The 24,467-nt window shown below is 43.1% G+C and overlaps 1 protein-coding gene across 2 annotated transcripts; it reads right to left on the reverse strand.

Moving 5' to 3' along the window:
• Positions 1-12,049: 12,049 nt before the first annotated feature.
• SMIM13 (small integral membrane protein 13) lies at positions 12,050-24,079 on the reverse strand. 2 transcript variants are annotated; one of them, XM_059468369.1, is made up of 3 exons: positions 23,924-24,079; positions 15,263-15,457; positions 12,050-14,510 (listed from the first exon to the last, which is right to left on the reverse strand). In XM_059468369.1, exons 1-2 carry the CDS (start codon positions 23,997-23,999, stop codon positions 15,264-15,266), a joined length of 270 nt encoding a protein of 89 aa, XP_059324352.1. In that variant the 5' UTR covers positions 24,000-24,079; the 3' UTR covers positions 12,050-14,510; position 15,263. The 2 variants fall into 2 exon arrangements, with proteins under 2 accessions (XP_059324352.1, XP_059324344.1); XM_059468361.1 differs by having other exon boundaries at positions 12,050-15,457.
• Positions 24,080-24,467: the final 388 nt, after the last annotated feature.

Raw genomic sequence — 24,467 nt, forward strand, 5'->3', positions numbered from 1 at the left:
AAAAACCCTTCCTCTTCCAGGATGATGAGTGAGGGAGAAAAAAGCCAGGCAAAAGCCATCCTTGAAATGAGCATTATTGTTGCAAGGAGCCTCTGACACAGAAATAAAGAGCCTTGACTCCATGCTTTCAGAAGGCTGAACAAAAGCTTTATTAAGCTATACTGTACTATATTACACTACAAACTATACTAAACTAAAGAAAAACCCCGTGACCCTTTCAGACAGTCACAACACAGCTTTGACCTAATAGGTGAATCAATCCAAACAACCATTACCAGAATCCAATTAAGAAATCTCTCTTTGGTAAACAATCTCCATAAAACATTCCACATGTGCCAAACAACAGGAGCACTAGAGATAATAATTGCTTTTTCTTTCTCTGAGCTTTCTCAGGATTTTTCCTGGGAAAGTTGTGCCTGCTGGTCTCTGTGAAGAGAGCTGTGGCCACATGGGCGTGTTTTACAGCCATTGCCAATTCATAATAATATGACACAGGCCATAATTCATACTGCACAAGGCCCTGCTGCTACCTCTGCCATCTCTTGCAAGCCAGGCTTGTGCAGCTCCTGCCCTTTCCACAGCAATGCACTGCTGCAGCCTCAGCAGAGCCACTGCCTGCTGCTCCAGCACAGGCAGTATGGGCGAAGGACACACACTTCCCACACCATCACCTGATGCCAGAGTACACCCCAGCATCTTCACATCCCCCATAACTTCTAGGCCCTGGAGCTTTTGGCACTCTCTGACACGAACATCTGGGCTGCATTTCACAAGTGTCCCTCCCACACCTGTCACCAGCTCTTCAGAGTGTTGTCACACCAGTGACACCTTCCCTCTGCCTACAAGACAAGCATCTGTAGCTTTTCAGATCCAAATTCAGCTTTTCCTTATGCAACTTCCAGGCTGCCTGCTCTACCTTAACATGCCTCAATCTCAACCTAAAGGCTTTAGAAGCTCATGGGATTTTCTCCAAAGGTAATTCTTAACCTTCCCTTGCCATTTCTCCTCTCACAATGTCCATAGCTTTAGTCAACATTTAGACAGAAACATTTCCAGGGCAAAGCCAGGGTCATGCCAGTCCCAGAAGACAACACAAAGCATTTCACCCTACTCTAAAATATGCCTGTTCATTTCATCTTAGCCTGTTACACTGGCAGTTTCAAAAGCTGCATGTGAGTCTCTTTCTTAAGTCAGCTGAGCCCTTTTACTGCTAGAAGGCTTTCCCATCTCAGAGATGGACTGTCTAGATAATGCAGATTTGGGGCCTTTTATAAAATAATTTATTTTTGTTACTTGCACACAAATTCATGTGACAGCATGCTTTCTCTGTCTAAGACCCTGGATATAGCTGTGTGGCTTTTCAACATCACAACAAAGCTACAGTTGTATCTAGTGCTGCAAAGTCCCTCCCAGAAATTCTTCTGACTTGAAGAGGGCATTGAAGCCAAGGCCTGAGAGTACCTGCAAAAAGTGAACAGCAGCAGGAAAAATATCTAATCCAGCCCTATTATAAACCAGTTGGCTTCACAGAGAGCAGGAATGATGTTTCACTTCCTGGGAGGTTGCATGAGGGGTAGCACAGACTCTCATAACTTGTACTACTTCATTTTCCCTCTGATGTGCTGCCCAGAGACAATTTTACTTTGATTAAATTAGAGCTAGATTTGGAGTGGAGTTCACATCATGAGCAAGGCCTGACCATGCTGGACATATTGCCAGCTGTTGGATTCATTTTGGAAACCCAAGTACATTATTCTCCATTCAAAACCCAAATATTTAGCCTTCAGTGCCAGGGAGTTATGGAGGGTAGGAAACAGCCAGTCAGCTGCCTGACCTTGGAAGAAACACCTCCCCAGAGCATTGATTTGAGCTCCTGGGAAGCTGCTGGGTTCACATGAAGGTGATCTTCATCCCCCCACCTTCCAGGTCAGTGGCTTTCCAGGACCACTTAGGGGGGGCTTCCCAGAGCAAAGGACCAACAAGGATAATTTCTGGTCAAAATTTCAGGGCACGGTCTGGGCATGCACACAGCTGCTGTAGAGGCCTCTTCTTCAGCTCTCAAAGCAGCGGACAATCAGTAGTTGCCCATCCCATGGGCAAAAGCTCTTGGTGCCTCCTGATAAACCCTTGTCTCTGCAGAAACAGCCTTTGCTCTCAGATGTTGTGGACTGCTGAACAGGAGAAGCTGGAATGCTCAGAGGGAGAGGCAGTGCTGAGCAGAAGATCACTTTCCCATCTCTCCTGGGGTTTAATTTGCAATAGTAACCTCCTCACAGCAGATTGTGCTTCAGTTCTCTCTTTTCAGCAGACAGCATCATGCTTGGCTCAACCCACAATCCGACTGCAGTTTGCTTTTGTCTTTCTGCACCTCTCTGGGTTTAACTTCTGGCCCTAGGCCCCACAAGCAAAGTCCACCAAGTCAATGCTTCTCACAGGAATTCACCTTGTTGCTATTGGCCTCTCCATTTCCAGGAGTCCTCCCAGTCCCTGCTGAGGGCAAAGCCCAGTGCCTGGGAAACCAGTGCCTAAGGAGCGCTGCTGCAGCTGCAATGGGCTCGGCATCCTCAGCACCGCCCTCGCCTTCCCTTTCTCTGCTGAACACCAAGGGAAAGGATGACTTCTGTACAATTCCACGTGCCAGGCTGTCTGTGGTACAACCAGGAGCACAGAGCAGGAAGTCTCAGGTGTCCAGGAGATCCATGAAGCTCAGCTCACCTGCTCTGCGCTGCCTTTGCAGCGGGAACAGCAGCAGCTGCCGCCCCTGCCCACAGCGGGCTCCCAGAGGGTTACACATTCCATAAGGCCAGGCACAAACCACAATCCCTGCTTCCGTGCAGGCTTGAGCCCACAGAGTATCTGCTCCTGTCAGCCAAGGGAGCGATGTAAAAATCCTGCTGCTGGGTTGGGGGAAGTTGTCCTCTGCAATCATGAGGACTTTTTTTCTCCTTCCACGTAATTTCCCTTAATTACAGAAAGAGCAATCAGGGCCCTTTCCTTGATGTAAAGCTGCAGGAAACCAAATTCAAGAGGCCCTTCACAGCTTCCTACTTAGCCAGCTTTATCTTGTTCAACACTGCAGCCAGGGCAGCCCAAACCATTGCCAACCAGGAAAGCACAGTAACAATGTCCCAGAAGTATTTGCTATTTATATGAAGACAGACTTAACTGTGATTAAATGAAGGTTACAGTCAAGGACAAGCAGAAAAATCTGGAGGAGAGCAGAGAATAAGAAAAGACAAAGAAAAAAGCCTGCTCTGGCTTTAAATTTTCTTACAGAAAGGAATCAAAAATCTTACAACTTTTGTGCAGTTAGAGGACCCCAGAGCATTTTGCTGCACAGTGATCCAAGTTCTCCTTTATTCCCAGTCAAGCGCAAAGAGAAAAGGCCCCAAGGGTGAGTGGCCATGAACATGAAAAAGAAAAAATAGACTTTTGCTGGTTTTTTACCCTATGCTTTGTTTTTATGAAGGATGTTAGGACCAGCCCACCCAAAAGCCTTTTATCTCAGGAGGTGACTTGAGTTGGAAACAGGTACTTGTAATTAGCTTGCATTCCAGAAGGGGAGAAGTTAATTTACCTGGCTTTTCTTCATGAGGCATTTCAAAGAGAAATTAATTTTTGATGAATGAGCATGTGCAGTCTGTTGTGCTTGACCTGAAGCTAGGTTTTGCTCTAGACACAGCTTTCACTTGTCCACCCACAGATGTACTAAAGGAATAAGTACAACAGCCTTGCTGGAAACCTGTATCACTTTCATGGGAATTGCTGCAATGACCAAATGGACATTGCCAGAGCAGGGCTGCACTGCACAGGACACCTCATTCCACCCGGAAACAGCAGCAGGTGGAGCTGCCTGTGCTCCTGAGAAGGTGGAAATCCACAGGTCCCTCAAATACAGGCATTACACAGAAGCAGCAGTTCCATCTAAGAAGTAGAGCTGCTGAAGACACCAAGATACACAAATAAGAAAGCTTCTTCCTCACTCCCTCCTTTTCTCTCCATGGGTGGTGATGTTCAGAAATGCCTCAATTTGGATTAGCCTGTATCTACTCTCAGTGGGAGACACCTCAGATGCAATCCATTCTGCCTATCTAAAAACATTTCCTTGTGAGAAATATCATCAGAGTCCCCTTTAAGCTGATCAGGGTGCAACCTATATGATTTAATCTACTTTAGGATGAGACAAATCCTTGACATGCTGCAATGATTGACTGCATCTTCTTAGATCTTCAAAGACAGCCAAGACAAGCAGCACATGTGCAAATGACCACATCATACACTCCTAAATTTTGAGGATGATGAATACTACCTGGAGACCTGCCTCCTGAAACTTGGTAGGGCCACAGGTACAGCTCAAGTCACAATCTGAACACTAAAACACTGTAGAAACTCATGGACTGCCCCCGGCCCACCAAGCCCAAAGCTGGTATTGGTACCATCAAAGCACTGGTCCTGAGGGTTCAGCAAGTCAGGGCACTCCCGCAGCCTGAGCCAGCAAATGTCACAACCTGCATCCAAGCTGAGTACCCCCAGTCCTGCCACCTCCTCCTGCCCTCAGACAGCCTTCAGGCTTTGCAATCAGCCCTGGCTCTACAGGCTCATCAACAAAAACATGCTCTGTGCCACATAGGGGAAAAGTTGGACATGCAAGTAACTGACAGCTCTGTGCCTCCACTCTCCCAGCAGTTTTCTTGCCAGCTCTTGTGCTTGTAGCAGTGCAAAATCCAGGTGGTTACAGAGCTCCTTTCTTAGGAACTCCCAGCCTGAAGGATTCCTGGGTTAGGTTGTTCTTCATTGTACCAGAGCAGAGAAACACAGGAGAAGAGGAAAATAAGGCAGATTTCCTTAAGGTCACGGGGCTGGTTGACAGGTGAGGTGTAACTCCCCTCCATAAGTAATCTGCATATATCTCTGCCCCACTGAAAAGTGTAACCTGTAGTTTCAGACACTCGTTTCCAGGGAGAGCATGCACCAGATGCCAGGTTAAATGGCTTTGGCACAGGAAGGGCTGAATCACCAAGAGAGGCTAAAGGAGAGTCAAATGATAGAACAACTCATAGTTTTGAAATGTTGGTTTCAAAATTATTTTCTGACAAAGTGAATTTGCTGTCTTCTTCTAGTTAGAAATGTTTTGTGAAAGTCTTTTTTCATTTACTCTGAATGCTTCTCCACTACAGCACATATGCCTCATCCCATTTTTGTCTGTTTTTCTCCTCGTATGGGAACGAGGATGACACAACTGCAAACAGTAAGTACCTTACATGGTGAGTATGTAGATCTAGCTGACAGAGATTTCACATTTTTATTTTCCTCTTGAGAAAAAAACCTAAACCTTCTAAAGATCTTATTCTTGGTGCTGCATCAGCCAGGCACTGCCTATGCAGTGACCTGCAGTGGCAGCTGGCAGCACAGGAATAGAGAGTCACGTATTTAGGCACTGTGCTCATTAGCTGCTAACCAGATAGAGAAGTGTCACAATACTCCTAAGCTACTTGTGTCCCACAAACAAACAACACATTATTGGACAAAAAAAATGCACCCACTTGGAGGACAGCACAGGATACCAGTACTGCCATATAATCCAGAGCCCTGCAGTTGACTGGTTTTCCAGCACGTGATTCTGCCTCAGGCTGTTCTAGCATGGGGGGAAATCCCATCATTCATATATTTCATATGGAGCCATTACAGCTCATCAGCTACTTATCAGAGGGGCTCTGCTACAGTTGAGTTTTTATGCTAAAATTCCCATATTAGGCAGAAACAGGAGCCTGTGGCATCTCTTCTACAGCAAACCAAAATCTTTGGAGCAACCCATCTGATCCATGTAAGTTATTCACAAGTAATAACTTCAGCAGAAAATGCCAACCTCTACTTCCAGGCAAGGCAACAGAGCATAAAATCTCCATGCCCTGTGATCATTGCTCAGTTTCATATCCTATGAAAAAACCAATCAAGGAGAAAAGTGAAATTCAGTGTTTGCCACATGAATGCATCCATGGATTCCCAGGAGGACATTGTGTGACAAGCAGCTAGGAAGCCATTTAAGCAGGCTCTGTTCCTCGGCAATGCTGCTTTTCCATGGGCTCAGTGATGAAGACACAAGCCTTACACACACACGCCACAGCTGTGGCTCTATCACCAGCTGATATCTATTTTTACAGCTGTCTCCATGTACACAGAAGCAAGTCCTCCAAGCCTGATTTTTCTCTAGCCCTTGCACTTTAGGTAAAGAACAAATAATAACTTTTGCACAAGTAGGAACTAATTAGCTCTTCACACCTCCCCTACACAGGAGAAATCAGCTACAGGAGGGTGGGACAGTCTCACACCTGCTGGCTGCAGCTCAAAGCCCAAAGGCAGTGCCCAGCTCTGATCTCTGCTGGTCCTGCTCAGTATGCAGGGCATCCCAGGCAGGAAAGGCTGCCATCTCCTCCCATGTGCTGCACTGAGTGCTGGCTTCTTACTGACTGTTCAGAGCAGTAAATAAAGCTGTTTGTGAAACAAAGGAAGGGTTTTCTTCATTCTCAACTTGGAAGACTTTTTTAGTTGAGGGAATGTGCTTGTATTCCATTGTTTTTTTCTCTGAGCATTTCTAGCTATCAGCCTGACAACACTTAAGTAAGAACTTACCAGGTGGGTCAGGCCATGGAGCACACAGCCCCGTATTCACTTTCTGAAGGGGCAGGTGGGTCTGTTCAGGGTACATACAGAAGCTGACTCTCTCTAGTGTTCACAGTCACTGGATATTGGATGTTAGGAAGCTCAGCACTGACTACACCTCTCATTATCCTATAAATTTGGGATTTGTCCATGGAAGTATCTATTAGTTGGTATCTGCAGGTTCACAGCCTTATCTTTGTGACATCCTGCAGCAGCAGATTGCAGGTTTTCATTACTTACTGTGTGAAGTGTTTATCCACATGTGGGACATCCCAAGAAACCTGGTGCTGCAGCCACCACTGAAGTGCTTGGTGATCCTAGAAAAGATACTGCTCCTGTCATGTACCTGTACTGTGAAATGGTGTCCTTAGTCTGTTGTGCTGTGTTTCCTGAGTGGGAGGCATGCACTGAACCCACAAGCCCCCTCACACTCCCCTCATCCTAGCACACTTTCTTCCTTTCCCTAGGACAGGCTCACACTCTCTCCATCACAATTACTTCTGAAGCACCCACCAGCCCTGGTTAAAGTGTTGATGACAAGCATATCTCACCTAACATGAACTGAGAGCAGGGGTCTTGGAGAATGGAGAAAATACAGTGTGACTAAAGTATTTTCTGTTTTTGTGGTCAGATCCTGGCTAGTCAGCCTCGGGCTGGAGTCTGGCCAAGAGAAAAAGAGAAGCCCTGTCTTTTTTAGCCTTAAACACTGCAGATACAAAAGGCTGGCTTCAGCTCTTCCCCCTGCTGGCCACAGGGCAGAGGCTTCTTCCTCCTGTCCACACTCCCGCAGGATTGTGGGTGGCCACAGCTGCAGTGGTCCAGAGCATTGCCACTACAGTGGCATCTGTGCTCCCCATGGAGCTGCCAGCTGCCAGGCAGAGGGGTGGTGCAAGAGCCAGTGCCACCCTCAGCCCTGCTTTGGTGTTACAGACAGCCCAGTTTTTAATCCCAGCATTTCATCTCAGTTTTGACTTGGAGAGTCTCGCAAGCACTAGAGATCGCTAACACAAGAGCAGCAGCCCTTCAGACCCAAGCAGCAGATGTCCTCAGGCACACACCTACACAGCTGGAATAAGCCTGAATTTCCCTGACAAGACACACAGACTGAAAAAAAGGGAAAATAAAAAGAAAAAAGAAAAAAGAAAAAAGAAAAAAGAAAAGAATTTTTTCCCCTTGTTTTTAATGCCAGCAACCCTCTAAGTGTAAATGCTAGATTTGCTAACAGGGACTCACTGTAAGCCTTGAGTAATAAATGAGGGACTCAATAAGGGGAAAATACGTTTCTCCAAAGCCCTTTGACTTTCTCTGAAGTCCTTCTCTTTGTGCAACAAAGTGCTTCCTCCTCCCTTAGCCTGAATACAGAGTCATCAGCAGCACAACTCAACAAGGCTCCCACCATATCTCTATCCACTAGCTTTTCTTAAGAATTTTGGTCTTTAATGCAAGGAAAATGTTACACAGGCTCTCTGTCCCCAAATCTAATATTAATATTGTGCTATTAATATTATATTTTGTATTAATGGTAGTCTACTATTGGACTAATACTAATATTAGACTTTGGGAGAAGGTTTTAAAATAAGCTGATCATAAGCACTTGTTTTACCTGCTCAGTAACTATCAGGATTTACACCAGCTTTGATGGGATGGAACGTCACATCGCATCTCAATAATTGTGAGAAGCACGAGGATGCAACATCAAGAACTGGTTTTGAAGAGATCTGGACAGCAGGGCAGCTTTCCCTTGCCATCAGACTGGGGGAAAACCCCACAAAACCAATACTTTTCCTAAGCTGCTGCAGACAATGGTACAGTATGTTTGTAACCCTAAGAAGTGGTGTGTTTTGTAGGCTTTTTTTCTTCCTCAAGCACGGTGAGAGTTAAGAAAAACAGACCTCTCTTGGCACTTTTGAGACCTCTCTTCCTGAAGCAGACAGCTTTGAGGTCACTTTCCTTTACAAAGTAAAGCAATGCACCAGTGCCCTTAGACTCAAGGCTCCATGCATTCCCATAGGTACACAGTATACAGCTAAAAAACAACCAGGCTCAATACCTACAAGCAGCTGCCCTTTTACTTCCCAATCCCACCAAACAAAAGCAGAATTACTATTAATTAAAATAATAATAATAACAATAATAAAGCGACAGCACCCGCAAAGGAGCTCAGCAGCATCGGTCCTGCCAGGAGGGCCCGTCCCCAAAGCCTGGCGGCCCGTGCCATCTAGTGGTGACAAGTGCTCTCCCCACCCAAACTGGATACAAAAGCCTCCAGGATTTTACTATCTATTTCTTTATTTACTGCAGTGTCCAGTTCAGGGATAAGCGTTTTCCACTCTCCATGACATCACTTGAGGGCTCAGGAGAAACGTGAGGACATCCTGGAAGCTGGGACAAGGAAAAGCAAAACCAAGTCTACACCCTCAATATGTGAATCTTTTGGAAAATGTAAAACTAAGGCTGCAAAAAGTGTCACTGCTAGTACTTCAGTGCCACAATTGTTAAATGAACATTGTGATTTTGCCCAGAGAAGCTGTCAGTGTCCCCCATCCTTGAAAATATTGGGTTGGATGGTGCTTAGAACAACCCTGTCTCGTGGCAGGGAGGGTTGGAACTAGATGATCTTTAGGGTCCCCTCCAGCCCAAACCATTCCGTGATTCTATGATTTTGGAAAATAGAAAGACTAACAAAGAAATTCAGTAAAAGACCTTCAAATCAGGGCCATAAAGTGAAATTCACAGCTCCCTGCCATGACATGGCCTCTCTGCTGGCCTGAAGGATAGATAAACATTTCCCCCTGTGGCTGTAGTACTCATGCTGGTTGGTGTTTGTCAATGTGCCCCTGACCCACTGACACCAGAGGTTGGTCAGACTGGTTCTGTTCTTGGAAAACTAAAAATCAAGCTGTGCCAGGATCAGAAGTCACAGCAGATGTGGTGCCACCCAGCCACCACCACAAGAGGGCTTTAGGGAATTATCATCACTGCAGAGATGCTGCAGACCTGGCACGTCCAAGCTAAGCACATCCTCTGCCTATGCCTTGCAGACAGCTGCACCAAGCTCAGCCCTCTTGCAACCATCCAGAGGTCACCAGGCAGCATCTTCTGCTTCTCCTGAGGATCTTCTCAAAGCAGGGTCTTTCCAGAACCTGAGGGGAGCAACTCTTTATATTTCTAAAAACTGAGACCACCAATGTTGGAAATAAGTGGTGGGCAGGGACAGGTTTTGATGCATTCCACCATGACAAGGAAGTTGCCTAACATTTTTAAACACGTTAAAGACCAACAGCTGATCATCTGGCATCAAAAGATTCATTTGCCACAGGAACTGTAATTAACCCAAAATAAACAAGAAGTTCTCACAAAGACAGAAGGCTCCTGATTAAGTCATTAAGTAAGAAGGAGCAGGGCACTGTGTTAGGGAGTTAAAGATTGACTTTAATAAAAATTCAGTGTTGACATAGCCCCAGTGGTACAACTTAGCACAGTTGTAGCAAAACTTGCTTTGAGCCACAGCCTGTGTTACTTGCGAACAAACAAATTTGCTGCCAGAAGGCTTCAGACTCCCCCAAAAAGATGGTAAAATACTCTAGTGCAGAGGAGAGGAAATTGACGTGACATAGAGCAAGGTATTCTCCTTTGTAGCGTTCTGAGGAAGACACAGGTTACATGTAACTTCTCATTTTGAAACTTGACTGTTACCTGCATAGAAGGCTGGATGTTTTAATAGACTGTGGACCGAAGTCAGCTGCCTGAATTGTTCAGCACACCCAGACCCAGGGAGAAAGATTTACAGGCAACTACCTCTCAGGCCACAGATCCTACATCTTCTTACCCTTCTCAGTTCAAGTACACTGCCAGCATTTGGGACGAGTCACAGTGGCAGTGACACAAAACAAGCCAGCAGAGACAGGTACACCACAATTAGTAGGTTATGTGTTCTATACTTGGACAGTGACCAGGGTGGCCACATTATGGCCCTACCCCATCTTTCCCTACATATTAGAGTCTCTTGGCTACCAAAGTTAAATGAACATTTGTTCTATTCATTTCCTGCTATGGAAAATGAGCCCTGTGAATAGAAACATGGAAAATAAAGCCCAAGATGTACTGGATCACATTGTCCCCCTTTGTGAAAATAATTCCTGAAGTGGAGTCCAACACTGCTAGACATGAATACTAGCCCTACACCAGATGAGAGCCTTCTCCCAGGTGCTGTGAAACAGTGCCAAAGTGTCTCACTTCCATCCAACTTTCAGAGATAACACTGTGATTATAAACACCCACAGATGATCAAAACATAAGAGCTTCTGGTCAACATGAAGAACACAACAATATTCATGTCCTTAACATTTAACGTAAAACTCAGCATATTGACACTGCCAACTTCCAGTCTGATCACAGAAAAAAAATGTTCATGAAAGCAAAACCCAAACAAGATGTAACACTGCTTATATTTTATAAAGATTGTGTATTTTAATTACATACACCCAAGGCCACAGGAGACCCCTGACAGCACACGAGCACCCATAGTACAAGTTAAAACAGCTTTTGGTGGAACCTGAGGCAAACTTATTCAATGGCACCTTCATTCATCCCATTGGAATGGGCCACAAAGGGGTTCTTTGGGATCAGCACCAAAGCAGAAAAGCAACCACGTGTTTCATGTGCACTTGACACCAGTTGCCCTTCACTGATTGTTCTCACTTATATTAGCCCCCAACACAAACCACCACATACAAATCCAACTTTCCCAGTGAAAAGATCCAGGTGCTCAAGTCACATAACACCAAGACATTTGCAGTACTCCATTAATAGCCCATTTTTAAAAGTAAGAAGATTAGAACAACAGCAGAACAGTTTGTTCTCTCATATTTCAGACTTTCCTTCAGAATCTTTTAATGTCTCATTATTAAATAAAATAACCCAGGATACAATGTATTTTACTCAACAGAAGCAGTAAAGGATGAAGCATGTTTTCACTTCCTTCTCCTGTACATCTTCATTTCCAAAATAAGAATTTCCTACTTCATCAAGACACTTACATTAGGAAAAACTAGAGTCTACAACCAGTCTTAGAAAGATCAAAAAAAGCAGAGTGGGGAGGTGGCTTGATTTTTTGGGGGAATTTGTTGTTTGTTTTGGGTTTTTTAGCTGCTAAAATGAAATTACAACTTTCAAGGTATAAGGCAGAAAAAATACATTTACTAACAGCTACTCGAAAAGATATACACAAACCTGCCCACTATAATGAAGTCATCTGCAGGTGTTACACCAGCTAGAATGTGACTTCTGACAAGTCCTCTTTTGTAGTGCTTCACACTCAAATAAGCAGTCTAATTCTACAGACAAAATCCACTCAAAAATGTAATTAGAAAATCACTCAGGTCAAACATTCATATCAAGACTGGTTATTTTATTTTTCATCTGTGCAGTCAGTTAAAAGAACAGTAATGATGAAAACAGACAACCACAGAAGCTTTAGGTACAGTTTTGTAACACTGAAGAAGCAAATGACCACACTGAACACATTCTTTATGCTGGTCATTTCCAAATGAAACAGAAGGACATACACAGGTCTAGTTCAGTGTAAAACCTGATATTAAGCAGCAATGTGATCACAAATTGCAACACTGTCACATACAACACAGGAAATTACTGCTTATTCAAAGTTACATAGCTCCTGCAACAAAGATGATATGACTGTATTTAAAATAAGAACCCAAAATACATTCAAGATAACGGCTGCAACAATAAGGCAATCGTTTTAAAAATAGATCCCACTAAACAAAACAAGACCAACCTGTTTGTTGCCTTCATAAGGTTTCAGACTTGGATGGGTGAGTTCAAAGTTAAGTGCTTACCCACCATAACGTTTTAGAAGGACATTGGTAAGAACACCTGAAGACATGAGTATATTGGACTGCCAGCAATCACAACCCAGGTCTTATCACAAGCACGTCCCACACACGCAGCTTCGCTCTTACACGTTTGCATCAAGTGCCCCATACAAAGATTTCACTACAGTTTCAAGAAAAATTAAGCATTGACAGAACACATTAGCATTTCAAAATTCTTCCAAACCACTTTATATTATATACCTTTGGCCTGCTACTAGTAAGATCATTAAAGCTACACACTAGGGAGACAGCATTATTGGCAGCTATGTCACAACATTAAAAAAATAGCATCAGCTGTTTAAGAAAAGAAAGAGACTGAAAATAACTTGGGGAGTGAAATGTACACCTACCGACGGCATGGAGGGGAGAAGGAAATTGTTTGGCTAGAGCAGATGAGCTACCCAGAGGTTTCATGTCCATCTTATTGCATATTTGATCAGTGTCCTCATTCAAACCCATATGGATTTCTCCTTCATTATCTTGCTCCAGAGTCTTGATTGTTGCACCTTCAGAGCTACACTAAACTAGCCATATATATTGCCATAATTTCACATTTCTTCACAGCTCCTAGAAGCAGGAACTAAGTTACTGTTTCTTTGCCAGGGACGCTATAGACATCAGCCTTTTGCTGTCTTCTGTACACTAAAGTCTAGATAAAGTGAAGTGCAGTGGAGTGTCAATATCCTATGTCAGTACAGAGCAAGTTTATTTGTAAGCTGTATTAGCAAAGCTTAAGACAAAGATGCTAATTTCTTCAGAAAATTGTCCCAGTATTTGATTAGCATTGCTAGGCTGGAAGTCTCACCATGTGACAAGACATAAGCACACAAGAAAATCATGACATTAAGTTATGTGAGGCAAACTGGAAGCAGCAGGGAATAGAATCTGATTGCTTCTGCTCAGTTTGAATAAATGGGAAGTTTACTAATTAAAGGAAAAAAAAAGAAAAGAAAAAACAATCAACCATCATTAGACATTCCCTTGCCAGCACGAAAGACAGAGGAGGAAACAATCAGTATTTCAACATGTTTACAGGATATGTGCATAGCACTGCCTAATCATGCTTCAAAACATAACCTTATGCTTAATATATACATGCTAGCAAATGAAACAGTCTTTTGGACTCCAAACGAAAGTCAGGGCTGATCTGTCTTACATATTTTAATACCGAAACATCTAAATGATTTTAAGAAGTGAATGGCCCTCATTGGATTTTGATCACTATCCAAGACTGACAAATTAAAACATAAAGGCACTAACAGAGTGCTCTTTTCCCAGATGTAGGCCTACTTGATGAAAAACCTAAATGCTGCTGCTTTCAGCCATATAACTGAACCAAACCACAATTTGGAAGCCACAGGTTTAAACTTCTTAACAGCTAAAAATACAAGATCGATTTTAAAGTCCTGATTAAGTTTTTATACATGGAACAATGATCCAAACACTACCACATATCCAAACTTTGAGAGAAAACTGAAGCTGTTCAAGATGAGACCTGTTGGTAGTTCTCTCTCATACACACAGAGGTGGTTACATGCATGCTCCTCATCTTTACAAAATCTCATGCATCAATCTTCAGAGTTCCTAGATACACGGAAGTGGAGCACTTCGTTGTGAAGTGCAATGTCAAAACAGCTGCAGAACTCATCCTCAGAAAAAACAGGAGCAACTGCTGATTACTGGTAAAAATCTGTAAGTCCTCCAGCAAACATGAGGTATCGAATTCCCTGCTGGAACACTGTCAGAGTGCCCCAGCAATATCTGACAAACTGCTAAGAGAGCCTTAACTGCTTCTAGGAAAAAAAGTTAGGTTAGATACCAAACACCTGACGTTAAGGTGTACAAGGAGAGCTAGGAGAAGGGCTCATTATCCAAATACCAAAGATGACATTTCAGAATATCAAACAGCGAGCAGTGCATAACCCAGACACCTTCCCGTCTTCAGCACAGGTTGGACTTGGAGTAAGGTTCAGGAAAAAAACATTCAGAAGCCTAGCAGGACTGTTTAAACTATAATCCTTCTTATATACCAAAACCAAGAAAAAAGGTCTTGTTTTCCAATTGCTTTCTTTGCATCTCCTTCTTTTTTAAAAAAGAGGAGATAATAAAAACCTCCAAATCAAGTGCACCTAATAAAGTTTTTCATATTTCATTTATACTTTTTATATATACAAGAACTTAACTAAAATCTCACTTTAGAATACATTCTAAAGCAGGATATTCTTTCAACTGATTTTTTAGTTCACATGCTTTCTCAAGGTTGAAAAAATATATATATTCATATACAGCTAAGGAAATAAAACTCAATTTCATTATATGTAGTTACAGTGCTGTAAAGAAAAAATAATTTATAAACTATTTTAAGTCTGAAATATTTACTATGTTCAGACTAATGCAAAGGCTAAGCCTATGGTCCAGGACCTGTTCTTCATCTGCGTGCTGAGACGTGAGACCGGAGATACAGGAGCTCAGCACTTTTGTGATGGAGATTTCTCTCTGCCCCTCCCCTTCTTCCAGTACTCTGTGACTTGCTGCCGAAGCCCTCCCCGAACCTCTACTGCAAGAGCATCATCCATTGGTAGCTCAGAAGTAAAGGTCCACAGGGATCAATGGTACCTCAGGTCAGTTTCTCAGTGAGGTCACACCACTGAAGGACCCAGTGCAGAGGTGTGACCCATTCACAGTTTACGCAGAAGTTCAGTGGATACTTTAAGTCGTGTCTTCCGTAGGTGCCCTTCGCTGCCGAGCCGATTTCTGTCTCCCTCTCTGAGGCGAGGGTGGAGTTTCCTGTTCAGTTTCAGCTTCTGAAGGCTCGTTGTCTCCCTGCTGGGACCCTGTATCACCTATCAATTCTCTCAGGAATTTGAATTTAGACAGGAACAATTGCCAGACCACATACCATCCTGCAGGAGAGAGAAAAGAGATACTGCTTAGTTACTTCATACAAATTGATAGTCAGCTCGCTGGCAAAGTGTATCACCAAAGGGAAAAAAAAATTTTGATCAGCTCCCATCCTCTATTTGCCAACCCCAACAGCCCTCCACAGCACATCCACTCCTTTTTACAGTCCTGTAAAAACAAATTCAACTTCGTCAAGTTCGTCCTCATCCAGAAGCAACATTTAAGCTCCAGGAAAAGCCCTACACATTCCAAAATGAACTGCCACAGCAAGCAGGTGGGTGATCACCATCACACAGAGAAAGGTCTTAATTGTCAGGAAAAAAAGAAGTCCTGTGGTTATATCTCAAACAAGGACTCAGGATTCATTACACAAGGTCTGTGAAAGCACTAGAATTTCTCCCCTCACCCAGCAAACATTCCATTCTGGAAATCACATTTTAAAAGTTGCATTACATAATCAATATTAAGCACACTTACTCAGAGCCTCAAATCAATATCATATTTTATAGTAAATCCTATTCTGAAATGGACAAGGTCTTCCTTATGTTCACTAAAAGACCACATCCCCCAAATTCAATGAGATCCCTCATCGTGCCAAAATCCCACTAAGTAAAATTAACATTCTGCAGTAAATCTATGTTCTGCTCCACTGCTAAAATACTCTAGGTCCCAAAATTATGCAAATAAAGAGCTGAGATGGCCACATTTCTAGAATCTATCTTAAAAAATACTTAGATCCACCTGCTCCTCCTCCTCTGTCTTGTCTAAGTGTTTTTGTAACCGGTAGCCAAAAAACCTAGAAAAAGCAGATATAAATATATCTAAACCTAAGCCAGAATCTTCATTTTAAGAGAACCCACCAAACAGGAATACAACTTCTCTGTGAAATACAGTTAAGTGGAGCAAAATTTAAACAGCTCATTGAAAATAAATGCTATACAAACATCGTTGGCAACACCACAACCCATCTGCCTGCACAGAGCTATATATTTAATATTCCCATTCTCTGTTCAGAAGGTCTTGCCAGCTATTCAAGCCCTATACTGCTGACCTATTCAGATATAAAGAGCCCTGTTTTACAGAGCTAGGGAAAACTGTCCTCTCAATTACACAGCTTCCAGCAGAAGCAGACTTCTGGGAATGGATAACAGGACATAGTAGAAAGGGGGGAGAAAGACTACCAACTAACTAATAAATAAATAACACCTATATAACCACAGCACCTCTGTATTTCTTCCTCTTCTATAATCAGAGTCAATACAGGCAATCCATTCCTTATGACAAAAACAAGATCCCACCCTTCTCCTCCTTCCTGGAATACTTTTTACATCCTGCGGTTTTTTAATTTCCGTAACTTCTCTGCTCCTGAGGAAATTGAAGAAAAGCTTCTATATGAAAACCTTTTATGATCTAAATTAATTCCTAGAACCTACACAATATCTCCTTTCCCATTAATACCTAACCCCTTAAATGACTTATGATTAAATAGAATCTGCTGTCCCACAAATGTATTACATTCCCTTGCACCTAGAAAAAAAAAAAATGATGGTAGATGGCTGGGTTTGGCTTCTCTTTTCTTTCAGAACTAGAAGTAAAAATTGAACTAGCAGCTCTTTGAAGGTTGCTTCCGTTGAAAGAGGAGAGGGAGGAGGATGAGGCAAAAATATTCAGGGCATTCCCAGAAGGGTTTTAGGGCACTTTTCAGAAGCATGACTTGAGTATATTTGGTGTGAATAGATATCCCATTAAAGGAGTTATTTTAACTTACGCTAAATAAAGTGAACTACATGCTTCCTCTATCACTGCAAACAGGTTACTTAACACCCAGAATCACTACGGGGTGTGTTTTGGGGAAATACTAAAGAACATAGGAAGTTCATTTGCACTCTCAAGAAAAACAGCACTAATTTCTTTTCAGTGTTTGGTCTGAGTTAGAGAGCAGAGCAGAACGGTCTAAGTATCCAAAACCCCAAGTGCCATAAACAAGATTTTGGAGCTCTCTAGCCTCAGACTACAAACAAGACAGTGGAAATAAACAGCCAAGGGAACTGGTTCTAGCAGGCAAACAAACAGACCAGAGGTAACAGGCAGGTGAAACAAACCACAAGACAGCGGGTTGAAAAGAAAATTACAAAAGGCTAAGCCAAAGGCATTAGTGGGAGGGCAACCAGGCTTGAAAACCAGAACAAAAAACCTCACAAGGTCTCCTAGCCTGTACCAGAAACATTTAGGTATAAAGTAATCAAAGTAGAAAGATTTCTTTCACTTGCTCTAGTTACTGTCCCAGCTTGGATGGAAAGGTAAAAAAAAAAATCCCCAAAACAAACACAACTTGTCCAAATTAAGTGTGCACTTGTCTCTTCAGCTGAGGCTCCCTGTCCCTAAATAAATAAGAATTTCCTTGGAAATAACCGGACTACTAAAGAATAAGTTATTCTGGGAACAGAAAAAAATCTCTCCAGCAACAATATCAGCTAAATACATCATTAAACAAAACCACACAGACACAAAGCCTGGAGGCAGATTCACATTGTCTGTGAGAAATTAATAGAAAATGCATTGTCTTCTGATTCATTCTCTTAAGAACACTGCAAAATGGTAACACCCGTCACTGTGCCATACTGAAGAACTGCAAGTTACATAACTGTGTTTAAAAAAAGAAAATAATTGTAAATTTAAAATACACACACAAGAAAAGGAAAATGAGCATCTCAAGGCATTCCTTTCTGTATGTAGCTCAGTTTTCCTTTGTGGGCTTTTTGCTGTAGAGCTCTTCCTGGACACGTACGTGACACCATTGGTTTGCACCTCTAACACTTCCACTCTGTTCAGGTAAGCTGCTCTCAAAGAAGCAGGTTTAGCTTCACCACACACAAAACATTTGATTAGAATCACTCTTTCAGTGCTTGCTTTATTTTCTTTAGCTATTTGATTTACCTTTTAAAATCATCCTTAGCTTGACTGAGCCTGTGGAAGCCAAACAGCACACCCACAACCTGCCTTCAGCAAACAAGCAGTGATGACACACAGACTATAACACATAATATTTCTACACTGACTGGTGAAAGAAGTTGCCTCTCAAAGCAGTAAGCCAGATCAAACATACCTCAGCACAGTGCAAAGCAGGGGATCCAGCTCTTGATGTAGCACATACCTGAATCCAGTGTTACAAAATCTAAGCTACCAGCAGCTAGGCAAAACAGCAGCACCCAGCCTTGCAGAGTTTAGTACTTATTAAAAGCTGGGTGCCACCACCTCAATTAAAAATGCCACAGCCAGATGCCATGCAAAGACACATCTGGTACTGTGCCATCAGTATGTCAACCCCCCTCTAATAAATCACAATGCAATGTGTTTGTGAAGGTGGGGCTGTGAGTCAAAGCCTTTGACTAACTCATAGAGGATGTAGGTAACATCCATGCAATTCAGATGTTAAACAGATTTTATGGTTTGACTAAACTTCATCAAAACTGCTTTTTCTGTTACTTCCCACATCAGCTCCCGGTTCTTTGTAAAGGAGAAAGAAACAGTGATCCAACTACAAAGTTACTCCCACTCCAAAAGTGAGGGATAACAAGTCTCAGGCCCATCTACTTCATTCACCTTTCACTGCCTTGTATGCAACAGCTGAGTTTTCTTTATTGGAGCACATTTTCCTCTTCCATTTGAATCAGGAGAAGCAAACAAAAGAAAACCCCCAGGGTTAATATGGAGCGCTGAGTAAAAGCAACTTGATCTTTCTTATGTGAAATAGAAATGAAACCAAGAAAGGCAGGATGGTGATGCAGTAACTGCAATAACAGCACAGAGAAGACTGAGCTTCCAGTTCTGACCCTACTGTGGAATTCCTGTGTAGTTTTGAAGATCATTTTACTTCTTTGTCCCTACTGATTTGAAAATAGGATCCTGTCATGCCAGAACATGGGTACTAATTTAAAATTGGGGTATCACCATGGTGAATGTTGCCTATATTCAAATGCTGAAGTATCCATCGCAGAAAATCCTAAACAGCTACAGCTAAAAAAAAAAAAAAAAAAAAAAAGAAATAAAAAAAAGGAAAAAAAAAAGCATGGAGCTCTTGAGATGCTAACCTGCAATTTGGGAGAACAGGGCTCTTCTCTGAGTTCTGTTACATAACTCCTGCAACCATGCACAAGTCACTTCATGCACATCTCTGAAACAGTGCAGCTCTAGTACACTGCCCTAGTGGATAGCTTTGCTATGGAGAGGATCAGCCTGAAGGAAGCACTACTCTGACACTGGGATAACAGAGGACATCAGGTGACACGGTGCTTGGCTCTGCACAGCTCCATAAACCTGCTCCCACTTAATGCAACAGTAGCACTTGCTGATTGAGCAAAAGGAAATTTGCTCTCTTCTCATCTCCCATTTACAACTGTTTGAAAACTCAACTTCAAATTAAAGGATATTTTCTCTTTACGAGTGGTCTAATCAAGCATGACTTTCCTCATCTGTTAAGGTATTTCCCAAGAATCACTCCTTGAAGATAGTTACCAAACTGTTTAAGCAAAGCATTAAAGAAAAGTTATGCAGGCAGAATTTAGGGCTGAAATGTTTTCCCATCTGCAACTGAACTCATACTTCTGAAGTGAACCACTCATTCATTTCAGCACTTAGAGTTACATGATTTTTATTTTAAGGTTGTATGTCTCAACCCGCATTTCATTAGCCTCTTTTGACAAATGAGATGAATGCTTCCATCTGTTCCAGTGAAGGCACTTTGGCAATTTCACTTGGCTTCATGCATTGCTACACTGGGAAAACAGAAAAAATACACAGAGGTAAGCAGTACCAGAGTTCACCTTGGCTGGTATTTTATTTTATCCTATATCCTTGACTATGCACAAGTTCCTCCCATCTCAGAGGTACATGGAATACACAAAAGCAGCAATAAGACCACCAGAAAAAGAAAATTAGAAAAGGTGGGAATAAAAGAAGTGGGATCAAGTTATCTTAGTTCCACTTTTTAAAGAGCAACTGAAAATTTGCTGTGTTTACAGTACCTCAGTGGTTTCTGTGTCAGATGTGATCAGTTTACAAATGCTAGCTGCAAGCCTCTCGTGCTTCTCAACTAATTCAGATTAACACTGAAAGTAGCAGTTGCCAGCATTCAGACATGTTTTAAAGAAAAGAAAATTGGGCCATTTATTCAAAGTACATTTATAGACATAAATGCCTAATTCACATTGCTGAAGAACCAGTCAAAATAACTTCTGATAATTTGTGCTCTGAATTTTGTCTTCTCATGTTGAAAAAAAAAGGTAAAGTGAATGTTTTACTCATTGTTTAATAGCCCTTATCACATTATATGTGGAGGTACAGCAGAAATCCACATGATCCTGGATATTTAAGTTTATTACTCTCTACAGGCAATCACACCATGAGTTCTTTTATGAGCCATTCAAATCCAAGTCCCAGCTCTTTACACTCTTGACCCTTTCTCTCAAGGCTGTTTCAACACGTCTTGTCAGATTGCTGGAAAGTATTCTCATCATCAGATCAGGCTTACTCCAGATTATATCCAGCCCTTCCTGTGTCAGATTTGTCCATTAATTTGTATGTCTCACTGGCTGGCTTTTGCTCACATCCTGTCCCACACAGCACTTAGGCAGTTTCTCTGCCACCTTCTCACCTGGATGTTGCTACTTTTTCCAGCCTTCCCAGGGAAACTGCCTGTCACTAGCACAGATAAACAATTAAGTTCAAAGTACTCTTTTTTTTTTTTTTTTTCAGTAGTGTTCTTGACACTGTTTTCCTTGAATATTTTCTGTGCAAGAGAAGTTAAGTGGTATAACCAATATTAATTAATAAATGCTGAGTGATGAAAAAATAATTACAAATACTATAAATCACTATCAAATCCCCCTGAATCACTTCTAGCATGGTAAGAGTTCAAATCCCTCCACAAAAAACCCAATTAATGTATCAGCTTCCTGTGTTCAGTACACCTGAAATCTAGGTGACTTTTAGCAATCATTTTATAAAGTCTGACACTGATTAAAGTAAAATACAATGAAGGATTCAAAGCAACATATTTATGGAATTTAAGATAAATGTCCAATATGTAACTCCAAACAAGCTAAGTATTTACAAGCCACTCAAAAATAAAGTTATTCATTGCTTCTGCTTTCTTTAACCAAGAAATCACTAGGCAAATGATTATATTATCGGCCAAAGTTAAAGCTTAGCATTCCAATTCCACTTGTCATATACAGACAAAGGCAGAAGGGCCTGAGGAAAACGATGCTTGTTTCTGAGTTTGAACAGTGGTTGCACAATTGTGTTACACTTTCAGCAAGATAGTAAACAAAGATCTTGTATTCATACTTCTATATAAAAGCCCTAGCTATTACCATGCTGCATCTTCCAACAGTTGAAAAGTGGCCAGTCAACACCTAATGAGGGTAGAGAAACATGAATAAAGATCTGCTCAGGTCACTGTTTAGTCTGTAACAACAGACAGTACAGGACATGCAGGAAAAGAGCATGAGACCAAGCAAAGTACAGCCTTGCAGTTCCAGTTATCAGCATTTCACAGATTTCCTCACCCAAGATCATGACCAAGACATTGACCTCTCTTCCAGGAATTTAAATGGCAGAAGTTTCAGAATACAAAATATTCCTTATTAACGAGCTTGCAAATTATTTCCCCGTAGTGTAAAAGAAAATTTTTTGTTTTCAGCCTGTTGCTTGACCATTTAACTTCATGTACTCCAACTCCTCTGCAATGACGACATTTCATAACGCTTCCCACTTCACTTTTGACTTGCTAGTCAGTGATATACCATCACCCCTTCTCCAGTCACCTATTTTCCAGGCTTGACAGATCTAACCTGTTTAGAGTTTCTTCATGCAGGAATAATTTCACAGCTCCAACAAAGAATCGCTATGGAAACCCTATCTTTTCAAAAAGAAACTAGGATTTCATTTTTTTAATGAGGTAATACACTTTAACAAGAAAATACACTGTGTGAGGCACAGGCACATGGATGATTCCTATAGCAGCATAATGACATTTTCTCTTCTATTTCAGGCTTCTGAAGTTTGATTGCCTGTTTGGTAGCTACAAAGGATGACAGAGATATTTTGGAGAAATGCTTGCAATTATTTCAGCTAATCCTTTCTTTGGGATAACAGCAGCTCAGTTTGGTTCCATTATATTTCTCCACACAAATTACATGTGTAAAACTTTCAGTTTCTACATGCCTCACTTCATACACATTATTACTTGACTTCACTTCCCATATCCCCATCCAGTCCCTTGATAATGCAAAATCTCTCCACAATGCTTTGTCATTTTGACAACGATTAGCATTTTTTAAACTATTAAACATCAGTCTTCACTTTGCTCCCTCAGTTTTTCAGATACCCCTTGTAAACACACGTGTCACCAAGGTGCCAGGTAGGCTTATAGGTGATTGTAAGTCTCACAAGCCTCACATCACCTTTTATGGCATAGCTTGAATTTGCTGGTGTGGTTTTTGTTTGTTTGTTTTGAGAGCTGCAAGTTCTCCATATTGGCCACAACATTCACACACTGCACTGCTGATTCCTTCCAGGAACTCCCAAAAGACCTGCAAGTCATCCCTTCCATTGAAATAACCCTTCTCTCTGTGTACTAAAAAAATAAAAAGAATTTTTAAAAAAACAGCCTTGGATGAATCATCCAGTCCAACCATTCACCCAGCATTGCCACTGTAACCCCTAAATCACTAAACCATCTCCCAGCGCCACATCCAGACATCTCTTAAAAAACCTCCAGGGATGGTGACTCCAGCACCTCCCTGGGCAACCTGCTGCAATCCCCAACCACCCTAACAATGAAAAAATATTTTCTAATATCTACTCTAAATCTCCCCTGTCTCAGTTCAAGGCCATTTCCCCTGGGCCTCTCACTGCGTGCACAGCAGATGGACCTCACTAGAGCCTCATGTCAGGTGGTTGCAGAGGGTGAGGAGATCCCCCCTGGCCTCTCCCTCTCCATCCACGTAAGGAAAAACCTTCTAAGAGCTGTCTTCAGCCAATTCCAGCAAACAGATGTCAGAACGTGAGGGATGCCAGTCCCAAGTTTACTTCCTGCGCTCACTGGCATTTCAGACCCATGCATGTAGATGCCGCACAGGGTGACTGCTTTTTTTTTTAGTGAGCCCCATCACTAAAAAAGCCCTCATTTCCAGAGAAAACGGCGAATTAAACAGCGAAGTAAGGCTCTGGGAGCACCTCAAGGCTGGAAACGACTCGGGAACAAAGAGAAGAGGGCGCTGCACAGCACACACGCTCCCCCACAGGCCGGGGCACGGTGCCCTTTTCCTTCCCGCAGTCAATCCGAGCCGAGAGGAACCAGCACAGATTGCGAGCCCGGCGCGGCGCTGCGAGGGCGGCCGGGGGGCACCAGCACCGCCCGCCGCAGCCGGGCCGGCAGCCGCCGCCCGCAGCCCGGCACTCACCGCACAGCATGAACAGCAGCACGCAGGCCAGCGTGGCCACGATCACCAGCAGGGTCAGCCCGACGCTCTGCCACATGGCGCGGCCGGGGGCAGCCGGCAGGACCCGGGCCGGGCCGGCGGCCCCGCTCCCGCTCCTGCTCCTCCTCCCGCCGCCGAGGAGCCGGCGGCCAGGCGGGGCGGTGCTCGCGGAGCATCGCGCCGGCGCGGGGGGTGCGCGAGTCGTGCTGGGAGCTGTAGTTTGTCTTCCTCGGCAGCCGTCGCAGCGAAAGGGCAATCCCCGCCAGCGAGGACTACAAGTCCCAGTGCGCCCTGCGGCACGGCGGTGATGGCGGGGGCGGTGAAGGCTGTGTGAGGGCGGGGGGAGCGGCGTGTAGGGTAAAGCCCCGAGGCGGTGGCTGGAGCTCCGAGTGGGGCAGAGTTCTCGTAGGACTCACGGAGAGGTTACTCAAGGCCAGGTTGGCGGGGCTCTAAGCGGCCTGATCTGGTGGAAAGTGCCCCTGCTCAGAGCAGCGGGGGTGGAACTGGATGATCTTTAAGGTCCCTC

Source organism: Ammospiza nelsoni, chromosome 1, assembly GCF_027579445.1.
Source record: "Ammospiza nelsoni isolate bAmmNel1 chromosome 1, bAmmNel1.pri, whole genome shotgun sequence".
Classification (NCBI taxonomy): domain Eukaryota; kingdom Metazoa; phylum Chordata; class Aves; order Passeriformes; family Passerellidae; genus Ammospiza; species Ammospiza nelsoni.

Bases quoted from the DNA above. Each gene is read 5' to 3' on its own strand.
- SMIM13 (XM_059468369.1), bottom strand. From the start codon at position 23,999: ATGTGGCAGAGCGTCGGGCTGACCCTGCTGGTGATCGTGGCCACGCTG. The intron at 15,458-23,923 runs GTGAGTGCCGGG...TCTCTCCTGCAG, and splicing joins GCTGCTGTTCATGCTGTGCG to GATGGTATGTGGTCTGGCAA.